Raw genomic sequence first — 15,532 nt, 5'->3', positions numbered from 1 at the left:
GTCCACAAGAAAATTTTGGGGGTCCACAGAAAAATTTGGACATTTGCAATTTTTATGTTTTAATAATATTAAACAAAAGAAATATTCTAACAAATTCTTATACACTGAATGACAATTTTCAACTTATATTGCACTAAGTTCAGAAACTATACTAGAGACAGAAAAACAAGCAGCAGCGTGACGTCAGTGTAGTCTTAAGATGTATGACCGTTGCCGAGCCATACGCTTCAGTATTGTTTCCACCATTACAACAGTCATAAATCAATCACATTTTAAACTGTGCCCTAAAATGCCTTGCCCAAAAAAGTGCTTTCTTTCATTAGTTATGAACAGGTCTGCTAATAGCATCCTATTGGGATAAACAGCCAGTAAAAAAAAAAGGGCATAACCCAGTAAATCTTGCATAATAAATGCCAAGCCAATGGTTCTAGTATTGTTCAGGCTCCATCATCATATTCCGAAATTTTGGAGTTCACACAATCTGTTAAATGGAAGCAAATGTTTGCACCCACCCTAGGAGACTGAATGTATGTCAATAACTCATACCTCTATATTAGCTAACACGAGTAGGAACTGTCCAGAAAATGTTCACAAACTATGGCCAACATGGTTGGAGACATTCAGTGAAGGATTAGAGGGCTGGAGGTTTGTCTCTTTCACTACTGTGGGCATTTTTAAATATTTTTTTCCCAGCATGGTAAAATGCACATTTTAGAAGTTAATTAAAACCCCCAAAACATTATTTATGTTTTTACGTCACACTTTTTTTGTGCAACTGCTTATTAATACATAGATTTTCAGTGTAAAAAACCCCCCAAAATATTCAAATAAATTTAGTGGTCACAAGCACAATATAGTGTCCAATTGTTTGGCAAAACATCAATTATATGGTTGCACAAGGTAATTAGATCAACTTGCTTGTCCTGAAACTGCACACATACAAGGAACAGGGAGAAAATATGGTACCAAAAATTGTTCACGCTAGTGATGTTGATGCTTTGAAAGCATTTAAAGGTCATCAATTTAGCGTTAACGTTATATTGTTTTTATGCATACAATTACCATCTGTGTGTGCATTTATGTACATTTAATTGAGAGGGCATTACATTTTTAAAGGTTTTTTTTTTCCTTATATGAATTGAAGTGTTAATGTTATAAATATTTTATAGTCAAATTTATTGATATTTTAAACTCCCTACATAATACTACCGTGAAGGTGGCAGGTGAAAAGAGGAACCAGGGGTTTGTTATACTCCTAATGTTACCTCTGCACTCCATTTTTGCTGTTTGAGCATAAATTGTGTTCAGACAGCTTCCACAAAGCCCAGCACAGACCAAGGAATGACAAATATAACCCAGAAGTGTCCAAAGATCCGTGCCATTCTTTGGGAGGGGATCACAGCAAAAGTATGAAAATTACTTCTGTAAACTGGCCTACTTGCAAGTTACAGCCAAGCTTGCCTGGGGCACTGTGGGTAAATAAGGGACATCACTCATCTGGCCCACTTATATTATCGGGTCAAAAGAATACTGTATTTTTTTATTCACTTGATACAAGCATTTCACTCACCAGTGTACTTTCCTGATTATCATTGAGCTCAGAGAGTTTGCTGCTTGATTTCTGTCTTTTTGGTTTGCTTCTCTCTTCAATATAACCAGAGCAATTATCCTGAAGTTTCTCCACTTCCTGCAACAATGCACAGTCCTCAAGGCTGCCACACCCAGAAGGGATGTTCTCCTTGTTAATCATTTCCCTAAAAACACATGAAATCTTTACCACAAGTTTTTAAAGAATAACGCAATCATGTGCAATATACAGGTTGGCTGTGCTGCATAAAAATCAATACGTCATTGTTTGACATTGCTTCAAACTATTAGGTATGTTGTGTAAATCAAGCTGTAAAATTCCTAAATCCAGGTTGTAACTACACAATGTTGGAGTCTGTGCAGTTTAAAATGAAATGTTGCTTTAACACTTCACTGGGACAGTCGCTGTTTAGATGTAATGCGACATTGCAACATAAAAGTGAATTCTGAGTGCATTCTGTGAAGCATTTAATGTACAGAGCAATGCTAACCATACACCCATACCTAAATGTAACAAACTCCTGATCAATTTATCTCAATACCTTAAATAATTTATAAAAAAAAATAATGTGTACTTGTTAATTTTTTTAGGAAGTTAGTTTATGTAAAGGAACCTAAAAAAACAGTTCTTTGACAAAGCATCAGATTTTAACAATGCTACAAAATAATTTGCACTTCCTAAATAAAAAAGCTTTATGCTTTAGCAGCTTAGGCTTTAATGTTCATCTAAACGGTTGCTGTACAATGCTTCTGTATATTGACAGACAAAAACATGCAAGTTCTAAGGCCAAGCATTCCAAGACTACCAGAGAAAATACAAAGTAGTCTATGAAGAAAGGAACAAAATGTAAACTAAAATATATGATAAAGGAATATAATTACATTATCAATCCTTCCTTGTCAAAAATAAGTTCTCTTTCAAGAAATGTAACCCAACTAAATGTTCTATATGGTGGAATACAGGAATCCATTGGGAATCCCAGCTTTTTCCCCTTAGGATTTATATGGTGACTGCTCCTTCGGCGTTCAACTTGTATTATCACATACCGTTAGGTCCATAAATATTTGGACAGAGACAACTTTTTTCTAATTTTGGTTCTGTATATTACCACAAATAATTTTAAATGAAACAACTCAGATGCAGTTGAACTGCAGACTTTCAGCTTTAATTCAGTGGGTTGAAGAAAACGATTGCATAAAAATGTAAGGAACTAAAGCTTTTTTTTATACAATCACTTAATTTCAGGGGCTCAAAAGTAATTGGACAAATTAAAAAGCTGAAAATAAAATGTTCATTTCTAATACTTGGTTGAAAACCCTTTGCTGGCAATGACAGCCTGTAGTCTTGAACCCATGGACATCACCAGATGCTGGGTTTCCTCCTTTTTAATGCTCTGCCAGGCCTTTACTGCAGCGGCTTTCAGTTGCTGTTTGTTTGTGGGCCTTTCTGTCCGAAGTTTAGTCTTCAACAAGTGAAATGCATGCTCAATTGGGATCAGATCAGGTAACCGATTTGGCCATTGCACGTCTTTTCTTTAATAAACTCCTGGGTTGCTTTGGCTGTATGTTTTGGGTCATTGGCCATCTGTATTATGAAAGGCCTCCCAATCAATGTGACTGCATTTAGCTGGATTTGAGCAAACAGTATGTCCCTGAACACCTCAGAATTCATTCGGCTGCTTCTGTCCTGTGTCACATCATGGATAAACACTAGTGTCCCAGTGCCACTGGCAGCCATGCACGCCCAAGCCATCACACTGCCTCGTTTCTGGTAAAGGTTGATCTTGGTTTCATCTGTCCAAAGAATGTTTTTCCAGAACTGTGCTGGCTTTTTTAGATGTTTTTTTTTTTTTTAGCAAAGTCCAATCTAGCCTTTCTATTCTTGAGGCTTATGAGTGGCTTGCACCTTGCAGTGCACCCTCTGTATTTACTTTCATGCAGTCTTCTCTTTATGGTAGACTTGGATATCGATACACCTACTTCCTGGAGAGTGTTGTTCACTTGGTTGGCTGTTGTGAAGGGGTTTCTCCTCATCATGGAAATGATTCTGCGATCATCCACCACTGTTGTCTTCCATGGACGTCCAGGTCTTTTGGATTGCAGAGTTCACCAATGCTTTGTTTCTTTCTCATGATGTACCAAACTGTAGATTTTGCCACTCCTAATATTGTAGCAATTTCTCGGATGGGTTTTTTCTGTTTTTCCAGCTTAAGGATGGCTTGTTTCACCTGCATGGAGAGCTCTTTTGACCGCATGTTGTCTGTTCACAGCAAAATCTTCCACACACACCCCCCCCTCCAAATCAACTCCAGGCCTTTATCCGCTTAATTGGTAATGACATACGAAGGAATTCCCCACACCAGCCAATTAAATAGCCTTTGAGTCAATTGTCCAATTACCTTCGAGCCCCTGAAATGAAGTGACTGTGTTAAAAAAACAAAAAAACAAAAAGGCTTTAGTTCCTCACATTTGTATGCAATCTTTTTGTTCAACCCACTCAAATAAACCTGAAAGTCTGAAGTTCAACTGCATCTGAGTGGTTTCATTTAAAATTAATTGTGGTAATGTACAGAACCAAAATTAGAAAAAAGTTGTCTCTGTCCAAATATTTATGGACCTAACTGTACATATGCTAATGAATAAGTGATCACAAAGTCAGCCCTCAATCTCTTTTTAATAGAAACTGCTGATTGAGGCCAGACAGCTTGGTCACCACACACTGTACTAAAGAAAAAAAATGGCACAATGGAATTTTTCTAGAGGCCCCTCTAATCCTTAGGCCCCATGCATTGCTATATTAACTACTATTGATATTATATTTTAATTCCTGACAACTGAGAAAACCTGTTTTCCAAGGTAAGAATTGTGTTTTAACACAACCCACACAATCTATTAGAGATCCAGTGTCACACAATCAGAATTATTGCATTAACAACACATGACATCAGATGCTTGTTTGTATAAAATTGCTGCACACAACATAAGTGGTTAGTTTCCTCTGTAAGTGATACACAGACTGATCATATTAAGTAATTATTGAGAACATAGGTGGTATGCAATGGCACAGTTTAGTATGCAGAGCTTTTTGGAGAAGCATTATGTTTTCAGCACAGAAAAAATGTCTGAACTGTGTCCGATAGGTCTAATTTCAGTCTAATGAATACTAGTAAAGTCCCAGTCTTTTCTTACATGTCTCTGGGCTTTTTCCGACTCTCATCTTGTTCTTTCAGATGTCTTCTCCTCTGTCTTGCAGACAGGCTTGTGGAAGGTGAAGATGTTCCAGACTCTGATTCTTCTGAACTTTGACTTCCAGGACCAAGAACATCAAACAGGTGTTGCTCCACGGCACTCCTAATTGTCCTCTCCAAAAGTCTGTGAATAGCAAAAGAGTTGTTGCAGGTGACACATGCACACTGAGCATATCAATTATGTAGCATGTAAATTCTCAATGTAAGTTTAAGTTGTCCCTTTCAATATTATGCCTCAATAAATTAGAATACTTTACACACTGAGATAAACCAAAAACCTCCAAGACACGGCTCCCATTTAATGAAAAACATAGAGATATCACACCATAGAGATATAGAAAAAGTGAAAGAACAGCCTATGTGTATTTAGCAGACAGGAATTAGGGATGCCAACAAACCAGTATTTATTACATCACTTAAAGTAAACAAGTACTTAAAAGAGGATCTGCATGCTTGTGGAGTAACAAGCTACTTCTAGGAACTAAAGATTTTTTTTAAGCAAAATATTTTTGGAACCTTTCAATTTTAGCCAGATTTCCTGGCACCTTAAAAGGAAACACTTATTCAATTTGATTAACTGGCTTCTAATTTCAACATTAAAGCCATTTTTAAGCTGGAAATGTATTTTCCCAAAGCTATCTTTAGGATGTATAGTTTGTTACATATCTCTTTATTAAAGATAAAAAAAAATATTTTACAAAAATCTGTCCTAGTCAACCATAAAATGCTAAACATAATAGAACATTCCATGGTATTTTATCAGAAGCTGGCTTTCACAGATGACCAAAGGAATCAGAAATCTTGTAGTTTGTTACAGGGCATGGAAGATTGCATATTACTATTACTCTTTTCATCATTTTACTACCCAAGATCACAACGCAAACTTTTGAAATGTAGTCACCAAATATATTTTTCACTTCAAAAAACTAGTCAAAAGTAAAATTTATATTTTAAGGTTGTAGTATTGATAGTGTTTAAAAAGTAACTTTATGCAATAATTATAATATTTTCAGCTGCACATAATTCAGTACATTCAAGTCTGTAAATTCTAATTACTGCCCTCACCTCCAATCTAAAGGTACCCACTAGCACACAAAAAGCTTAGTCACTTACTCTCTACCAGCAGGGACGGAGCTGACCTGGGCCACGTGACTGCTGCAGAAAGAACAGAATAACAGTTGCATTAGGTGGCATACTTCTGTCAAACTATACACTACAATGGCAATAGAAAAAACAGCCCCACAGCCAGCTCTGATCCCCTCTGAGAAGGTTTGCATCATCTCCAAAATTGGATTAAAATGTTATCCTCTGTCTAGATCTAATCCCCTATACACAAACATAATGCAAACTGCTTTATTATTGATGTACCCCATGTTAGCGGAATTAGGCTGACTTCCTTGCACTAAAGTATGACCTTACAAAAGATATTATAGAGAAATCTGCAGAGAGTTTCATTCTGTAACTTTAACCTAATTAATAGTTTTGAGTAGAAGAAGATATTTTATTTAAAATACCACATAATTAGAAAACTTTGTAAAAGTTTTTACTCATTTTTTTCTAAATGTTTCTAGTGTTGTTCTATATCTAAAAATATTTCTGCTCACAATAAACCCTGTTGGAGGTGGTCACTGCATCAATAGGAGATCTCAAACTGGGGTACACAACAAAATAAAAAGATTTTTTTTTTTTTTTTTTTATTGCTAGGGTTTTGCTGTTTAAAGTAACCCTTTTAGGGAGATTTCAATCCCCTTCAGCTCCACTGACAGTGATCACAGAAAAAGAAACCAAAGGATCTCTGTAAAGTGAGGATCAAGACCGCAAAAATGTAAGTGGTGATGTAACAATTTGCCAAATAACTAACACAAACACTTTGAATGAAGCAAACAATAATACGAACTGCAAGTATCACATTTTTGTTTGATTACTTTCTAAAATGATAAAATATTCTAAAATTCTAAGTTGCTGTCCACTGCTAGTTTAAAATCTTTGTCCGTGCTGGTTGTTTTCCACAGGTCTGAGCCCTTATTGATGTGCTTTTGTTACAAACTCTTTCCAGGAGGCAGCATGAAGGCAGTGGCTATGTCACCAGTGTCTGAAGAAAGACGGGGTATATTTTTTTGCTTTAGGAGAACATACAATATTCCAAAACACAACACATGTAAACATATTCCTCAATCTATGGATGAAGCTCTATTTAAGTGTGCAATTAAAAGAAGGGGGTCACTTTAAAGACATGTTTTGTGCCTTGTTTTCCCCACCTTAATGATGTTTTTCTCACGTCAGACACTGTTAAACATCAACCTACTGGCAGTCTAAAAACTAAACAATATTGACAAGTGGTATTTCAGATATTATAATTCAACTGAGGCTCGCCAGAATAAATATTGGGTTATTTTTGGCATCAGAAAATGTAACATGATTCTATGTCAAAGGTTTCAGCTTTCATGCATTAGAAGCCTACTGAAGAAAGCATACAAAATAGATATACAATTCCGAGCACACATTAGTTCAAAGAATGTCATAGTTATATAGACTGTACCATAGCACGTGTGCACATAGCATAGGTGACAAAAGGTATAGGGGACAATGCTACCCCTGGTTTGACCGCTCAGCATAACAATATCTCTCATCTACCTCTGGATTCATAGTAACCACCACCCTTACATCTATATGGTCATACCTGCAAACACAGCCATCAGGATTACAAGCGAGATCCAACCTACACCATCCCCAGGCTGCGATGTGCTCCTAAACATATCATATAAATTCCCAGAGGTGAACTCCCCACAGACCGCTCTGCAGCTCTTGTTTCCTTAGGGACAATTCACTGGCTTTCGCCACCACTATTTAAATTGTGCAAGAATGTCCCACAAGAGGCATATAGATAGCTGCAGATTTGCCTAGTGAACAAATATTTGCGTAAGCAAATAGTTACGCCATTTAAATGTTTGCGTTAAAAAAAAAAATATATATACATTCAAACCTCACCACTATTTGCATTTGCTACAACATATTCCATGGAGATGGAAAATCTACAGCAAAAAAGCCCAAGTGAGGTGAAGTCTGGCGTTAATTTTCCCCTTTAGGCATGGTACAGAAATGTATACTGAAGGAATGTGTACAATACATAAGACACATTCCTGCAACTTTACTGCAACTTTCCCCCAAGTTAATAATTAATTAGAGAGGTATTTTTGTATTAAAGTTTACAAATCACCAACATATTATGCAGCACTGTACATACAACAGGGGTTGCAAGTGACAGACAGATACAAACAATGAAAAAGGAGATGACCCAGGCTATGGGGTTACAGTGCGTTTACTGCTTCCTCATACCAGGGAACTGCTACCTCCCAGGAGACGCTACATGTAGTGTTTCCCGGTGGCAGCTCAATAGAGAATGAATCACTAGTACCGCACACTGCCGATCGCTATCAAATGTGCAGACCCAGATTCTTCAAGAACCAGCGCTGTGGTGAAAGTGACCATGGGGCGGTTTTAAGGTTTGTGAATTAAGCCTTTTGCATGTCTGTTTGCCTGCCTGTTCATTCATTTAAAAATGTATTTTAAACTTCTGCTTTAGGAAATGTTAATAAAAATTATTGGTAGTGTCAGATCAAAATACAGATGAAAGTAGTGTTCAGCAAGTAATCATTGGACTGGTGCAGACTTTATTGGTTTATAGTTCACTGGGTTTAGGCAGCTTTCCTTTTCTTGCAGTCTGGAATGGAATTTTGCTTTATAAAACAAAGAACAGTTGTAGTTTGGCTAATCATATTACAGATTTAATTTTGTCACAACAAGAGGGGATTTACCTTACAGGTCAAGGCTATCAGATCGACATGGGAACCACAAAACAGTTAATAAATCACATTTTGGCTGTAATGACCCATTCCTGGCATATAATGGATGCATTCTTTTGTTTACATTGGTATATATCAATGAATGAAGCTCTGTGCTCACTGTACTTTGTACAACAGTACAGTACAACCAAGTTAATGTTCAAAACTAAATGGGCCTTTATGAAGTCCTCCAATAAGAGAAGCCTATTGTTTTACCAAATATTCTTATTGCCCAGTAAATTTTATTTGGTTAAATACAGGTTACACCAGTTTAGCCTTCATTCTTACCATCATTCAATTACATTGATTGGCCTGAGCAATGATTTTATACTAACAGTATAATCGTTGTTGAAATGCATACAAAAGTTGTGAAGCGGAAATAAACTCTGATACTCACCTACCCCCAATAAAGTTGCAGGGCACCGAAACCTTCATCCTTTCTGTGATCTTTGGCCATCCTAATTGGCTGGGATGACAAAACTCCCACACAGAAGTACAGAAGTTCATCCAGTGCCAGCAACCGCAGGGGAAGCCGGGATGTGCCAGGTCTCTTGGCAACCAAGCTGCAAAAGCGCAGCTCAGCTATTTTGACAGCTCCATGGAGCGATCAGGAAGGTAAGAATGCTAACTGCAAAAAGGAATTCACCAGTCCCTTTCTATAAAAAGTTCTCATGCCAAAGCAATGTATAGTCAGAAATGTGATAAAACAATTACAATAAAGGTTGGCTATAGACAATCAGTAAATGGGCGACAGACACCTGTTTGATCTAAACAAAGAATGTTCCAAGCAAGCAGCCCATCAAAATGAAGCCCTTCCTCTCCTCTTATCAATGCAAATCTGGAAAGAACGTGCTACAGTACATATACTTTCCAAAGGGATGTACAATTTGTGTTTGCAATCAGTTATCAAAAGCACTTGAAACTATCCCTTATTACTAAATGGCCTCTAAATGACAGACAATTCTTTATCCTGAAACTAGAAGCATGTTAGTAGGTCCACTGTAATCTTTCTTCCCATGAGTAAGAATGCTGTGTAAGGGTTTTGAAAGCGTTGCTCCTTTTTTCTCAGACTTTATGACTTATTTTCGTAAGTGACCGTCACAATGTTTGATTTTATCCTGCTCCGTATGACCAAAGAAACTGATAAAGTGTATAGAATGCTGATACAAAAAAAATTTTAATTTAAGAATATAGTTAGAAAAAATTAAGGCTCATTACATGCAAATCTGTAGCATCAGATATTGATAGCTGACGTTCATACTACAACACAGACTGCGTAGGAAGAAAAGATAGAAAAGCTGCAAACTCAAAGACAAGACACTTTAAAATTAAAGAATATACATGAAAAGTTTAGTTTTTCTAAACTCTGTATACTTCCTGACTGCTGACAGGGAATTCGTCATCTGTTTAATGATGTCACAGCCACACTGTCACCACAGGACTACAAAGCATATTGCACTTGGATCAGTAACCCAAAACTATATCATTTCCGACTCGTTAGCTTTAGCAAACATTCTTATCAATTTATTTTTCCCTACCGGATGCTATAAAACCTGGTGGCTGCTTCATTTACAGTGGCCGGACAGTACAGGATATACCTGCTGTAAACAAAAGGTTCTTTTATAAATCTAGATATAAGATTTGGTAAATGCAGCCGCACTATCACCTACAGCAAATTTACTCTGACTTTAATCAACAGTTCTGTTTACATTCAACTGAAGGTCAAAGTAGCAGTAGCAAAACTCAAAAACTTCTCCTAAATTAATGATAAAACGCCAGACTGCATTTAAAGGGAAAAGGTAATGCAAGTTCAATGCAGGAATGAATTATATCTTTTTCAGAATACCTGCTCTATTATGCTCCTTTGTGTACAGCTTACTAGAAAGTAAGATGTCACATACCAGCAGAAACTTTCACCCCCCCCCCCCCCTTTACCACTCAAACCTGGACCAATCTAATCAGGTAAAACTCAGTCACTTCCTGGTGGTGTCCAAGCTTGCCTGCTCCCTCCCACCATGCATACTGGTACATTTCAAGATGCCTTACCGCCCAAAAAAGCACTACATCCTAACTAAACTTACAGCCACCACAAGCTTACAGCTAAAGCTTGTTCATGGTGGTTGTTATGGCTAATCAAAGTGTTATTTACTGTATTATGACTATATATATATTACATATATATATATTATGAGAGAGAGAGAGAGAGAGAGAGAGACACACAGAGAGAGAGAGAGAGAGAGACAGACAGAGAGAGAGAGAGAGAGAGAGAGAGAGAGACAGACAGAGAGAGAGAGAGAGAGAGAGAGAAACTCACCCTTAATGTATATCGCACAGTTCCTCATAAATATTTTCTGGTTACTAAATAATCATGCTGTTGTTTAAAACAAAGCTGCTCAAATAAAGTCCTCAAAGAACACTTTTGCTAGTCAATTACACCTCAGTTTACAATGAAATTCATCCAGGTTTACGTTAAAGTTCCAGGTTAAAGCCAAGAATGAAAAATAGGAATATACCACCAAACACTTCTGAATCAGAATTATTCTGTGGCTTTAAATCTGTTGGTGTTAGGTTACAAGAATTAATTTGGTTGCTTATGCAATTGGAAGCTGGATTGAACTGCCTGTAAATAGGGTAGTATGATTGTATATAAAAACTCTAAACGCCAAGTGGCCAATACAGTCACAGCATTAACGGGTCAATTAAAATGCTTCTAAAAGGCTGTGTGCAAGGCTGTCTTTTTTAGCAAAGCACTGATACAAATGCATTGTGTTTAGAGGTCTGTTGCACAAGTATGAGAATTGTGGTAACAGTACTAAAGTGTAGTTCATTAGCAAATTACCAGACTAGGTCACATTCATTGGAATATTTGTTCTTAGAAGCCAAAAACAGGCATAGTGATTCTTAACCACATGCTTTATTTTGGGACACACTTAAAGTGGAACTAAAATTCACCATCAGACAGGGCTAAATTAATTCCTGTGAACCTACATAGGAATTATGCCATCCCAGCAGGGTCAGGTAAAATGGCTGTAGATAGGTTAATTCCCCTACCTCCTAGATTGTAGGCTCTTCGGGTCAGGGTCCTCTCCTCCTCCAGTGTCACTGTCTGTTTTGGTCTGTCATTTGCAACCCCTATTTAATGTACAGCGCTGCGTAATATGTTGGAGCTTTATAAATTCTTTTTATTAATAATAATACTAATAAGAGAGAGATGGCTGCACCCTTCACGACGGAACAAGGATAGGCGAGTATCACGGGTTTAGTACTGTTTAAAAAAAAAAGGAATGTTTGCATCATTAGAAACCACCAGTCCCTAACCTAAACTTTGCACATAGGGTGCCTAGGGTGAAATTTACATGTGTACAGCAATGCCTATAATAAAAAACAGGGACATTGTGGGTTCAGTTTGGGCACCTTGATACAATTCACCAATGAGAAATATTTTTCTAATACAACTTTTGCATTATTAAGATACATTGGATTTTACCAATATGCATATTCCCTCCAAACAACGATAGCAAACCTACCTCATGAAGAAGGGGGACATGGGCCTTTCATCTTCCTGAGAGCTGCAAGAAAAAAAAAAACATTACCAACCAACAGTGGACAGAGGAGCTGGAACACCAGATACATTATAAGTGTTTCCTTCCTTTTGATGTTAACCAAAAGCAGGTGCTATCAGATTTGTAACAACAGTGGCTTAGCTAGCACAGAACTGTTAAAGCCAACATGACACCTACAAACAAACTGTAAATGGTCAGTTTGTAAGTTAAAAAATAACTTTTCATAATGCATCTAATCCATAGAAAACTGTTAAAGGCAGAGGCTAGTTTTATTGTAAATCACAATACGCTATATTTTCTAGATGTCTTCACTTGGCAAGTTAGGATGGGTTTACTTTTATAGATAATTGGATTATGTATTCTATCATGACTTGGATACCATACACAAGCTACATTTTAAACCCTATAACCCCAGCACTTTTTAGAATCTGAAAAACAAGAATACTCCTTGGGTGTAATGAGATCTGTCCAGGACCAATAAGGATTGTGGGCTTTCTCAAGCTCTGCATGCCACCTGCTGGTGTATGTACAAGCTGTCAAAATCTGATGCGATCCATGCCATAATCCATGGTCCATAAAATATGTCATTCCGCACCCCTCACAGGACACACTTTGCCCTATCATACTAATCTGCTGTTACTTTATAAATGCCAACAAAACAATAAAAACATAAAATCTTTCATCAGCATGTGTATAAAAAAAAAAAAAAAAAAGTTGTATTATAAAAATTATTCCTGTACAGTAAGTGACTTTTTATCAGCATAATAAACAGTTCATTAGTAACAACTTATTCTCCACACACTCTCAGAAGTGACTTCAGCATAAAATTTGACAATGTATACATTTTGATGATCGTCATACAATAAAAATGAGCTATACCTTTTTTAAAAAAAGACAAAATAGAATAGAATACTTACATTTATGACTTTGAAGGACAACATTGCCATGTACTAACACTGGTCGTACGCTGCCTGCTGTACTAGTGCACTGGTACAACAACGCTGCAGCTGTTGTGTTTAATAGGCACAGGAACAGCCAAGGTCATTCTCTCGGCCGTGGAAGATTACTGAAACCCCAATCAGGCTACAAGTAACAAATGATCAGACAAGTGTGCTGTAACATACTGATAGAGCTGGACAGAATGCTGCTAAATATCAAAACAAACTCATGGACTTTCTGATGAGTAATCGGTCTGGTATTGCTTGTTGTTCAGGCTAATTGTGCGGGCACAAGGATGCAGTTCACGCACAACACACTATTCCAGATTGTGCTTCTTGAACCTAAAAGGATAGACAAGGACATCTGCCAAGGTGCGTGGTTTAGTGTACACACATACACCATGAGCTTCCTGCTTGCATTCTGTATTGCTGTGTCAGAGATATGATTACACATCTACAGTACACACACTATTTACACTATGTTCTGGTAACATCAGACATTTCCATTAAAGGTAGCTGAACTATAAACCGAGAGGAAGCACAGGTCATAAAACAGATCATACATGTTTAATGCAGAAATGGGCATTGATCTAGACTACTAAGTACAATTAAAGTCACATTTTACTTTTATGCAAATATTTCATATTATGACTAATTTCTAGATTTAGATCTTGCTATAAAAAAAGTACCAGCAGTAGTTAAACTGATTTACTTTCCCTTTTCTTTGGTATCTGCCACCAACCACAACTGTGCTGAACTTAGTGAGTACAGCTCCTAACTTCAGATTGATGAAGCTCCCATTGTTGCCCCTCATACATTCTAATATCCATGGTAATCTATTGAGGCTAGTTTATACCAAATGAATACTGGGATGCTGATGATCCCCCTATTACTCTAACTGATAACTGGTTAAATAATAACAATAATAATAAAAACGCAAATCTTTTAACCCCAATATCACTTCTTCTGTTTACTCCCAGGTGCTTACTTCTTGAGGGTCCATGTTGTGTGCTTACAAATCTTATTGCCGGTCCAGTGTCAGTTTTAGAGGAGGGATGAGATGGAGAGGTGAGCGCGAGACTGTTTTTGCCCGAACTGTTGAACTAGTAGTAACCCAATTACTGACTACAGAGGTTCCTTTCCTATCAGACATATCCAAATCTACTATTTTTTTCTTTAGCCTAAACCTGAGCTAAGTATGAAGGATAAAAATAGTTTCTAGCTTTCATTTGTCAGTGCACATTAAATAATAAAAATGCATGTAAAGAGACAAACCACTTCTTATAGTGAAGGACAGAGTAGGGGGGAATGGTCTCATGTTCTGTCAAGTTTTATTGCTGTCTGTGCCCTAATATATTCTATTTGTACACCTGACCATTGTTTCTGTAACAAAGTGATGGAAAATGCTAAATGTTACACTTGTCATGACAGCAAGGGCTGAAAGTGGAACTACAAAAGTGGACAGCTGTTCTGATTACAACAGTCTAGGAGTAAGATTTCTTCTCACTCTCTGTTATGTCTCTGGGACAAGAAGTAAAGGGAATTCTTGCCAACTCTAGAAAGGGAGTAGAAAGGCAGAGGAAAAAACCCTAAATAGTTTTGACTAACTGTATGGAAAGCTTGATTACTGCAAAGACATTTTCAGCATGAATAAAAAGGTCATTATTTTGGCATTTCTTAGCCAAAATCCCAATTCCCCAGGTAGGAAGTGTCAGAACCCTTCAACTTTTCATTGAGATGCCATCATCCCAATTTGTCTATTGGCCAAATATCATGAAAAAAAAGAGGATATTTTCCCAATCAGGAATCAGTAAACATTACAGTGACTGGATATCTGTTGGGGTTTAAACAATCCACAAAAAGTCCACAAAAGTCCAAAGTTACCGATGCTACAACCTCATCTTTAAATCTACCGCACTGCATCAATAGGAAATCAAGCCATTTGAGGAGTTTGATTGCTTTTTTGGGGGATTTAAAAACGCAAGTTCACGCCAGTCAGAAAATATCCATTTTTTTAAGCTTGTGCTCTATTATTCTGGACAAATTCTACAATGGCCAAGCTATAAAAATTATTGAAATGCACTTATGGTTGGCACTACATGCATTGTATATTGATTAGCCACTGGAATGGGTCGGTAATAGTCAGGACTTAAGGATCCTTCAGAAAAGCAAGAATTGATTATCATTAGTCAAGAAAATTTATTCTGGCAAAACTATATTGATTCTCACATGGAAAACACTCAATAGGCTCTAGTTTGAAACAGGGAAGCTGACATTCCCTCAAACATTCCCTGGTGGGATTCAATTTCTGCCATTGAAAACACACAGACCTGGAAGATCCCTATGAGGGAATG

At 37.1% G+C, this 15,532-nt stretch overlaps 1 protein-coding gene across 4 annotated transcripts in view; it reads right to left on the bottom strand.

Annotated features, from left to right (window-relative positions):
* FAM13A (family with sequence similarity 13 member A) overlaps positions 1–15,532 on the bottom strand; it is a 107,131-nt gene that overhangs the window by 30,074 nt on the left and 61,525 nt on the right. For 3 of the 4 annotated variants that reach the window (XM_072405507.1, XM_072405506.1, XM_072405508.1), the window contains 4 exons: positions 12,205–12,246; positions 5,949–5,990; positions 4,777–4,959; positions 1,571–1,754 (listed from right to left, as the gene is read on the bottom strand). In XM_072405507.1, the coding sequence (XP_072261608.1) occupies positions 1,571–1,754; positions 4,777–4,959; positions 5,949–5,990; positions 12,205–12,246 (451 nt within the window). Of the gene's footprint in view, positions 1–1,570; positions 1,755–4,776; positions 4,960–5,948; positions 5,991–12,204; positions 12,247–13,157; positions 13,307–15,532 lie in introns of those variants that run through there. The other variant, XM_072405509.1, reaches the window with a different exon arrangement.

Source organism: Pyxicephalus adspersus, chromosome 3, assembly GCF_032062135.1.
Source record: "Pyxicephalus adspersus chromosome 3, UCB_Pads_2.0, whole genome shotgun sequence".
Taxonomy (NCBI): domain Eukaryota; kingdom Metazoa; phylum Chordata; class Amphibia; order Anura; family Pyxicephalidae; genus Pyxicephalus; species Pyxicephalus adspersus.
The sequence above is the reverse complement of the archived record's forward strand: the minus strand, read 5'-3'. Positions and strand labels throughout refer to the sequence as shown.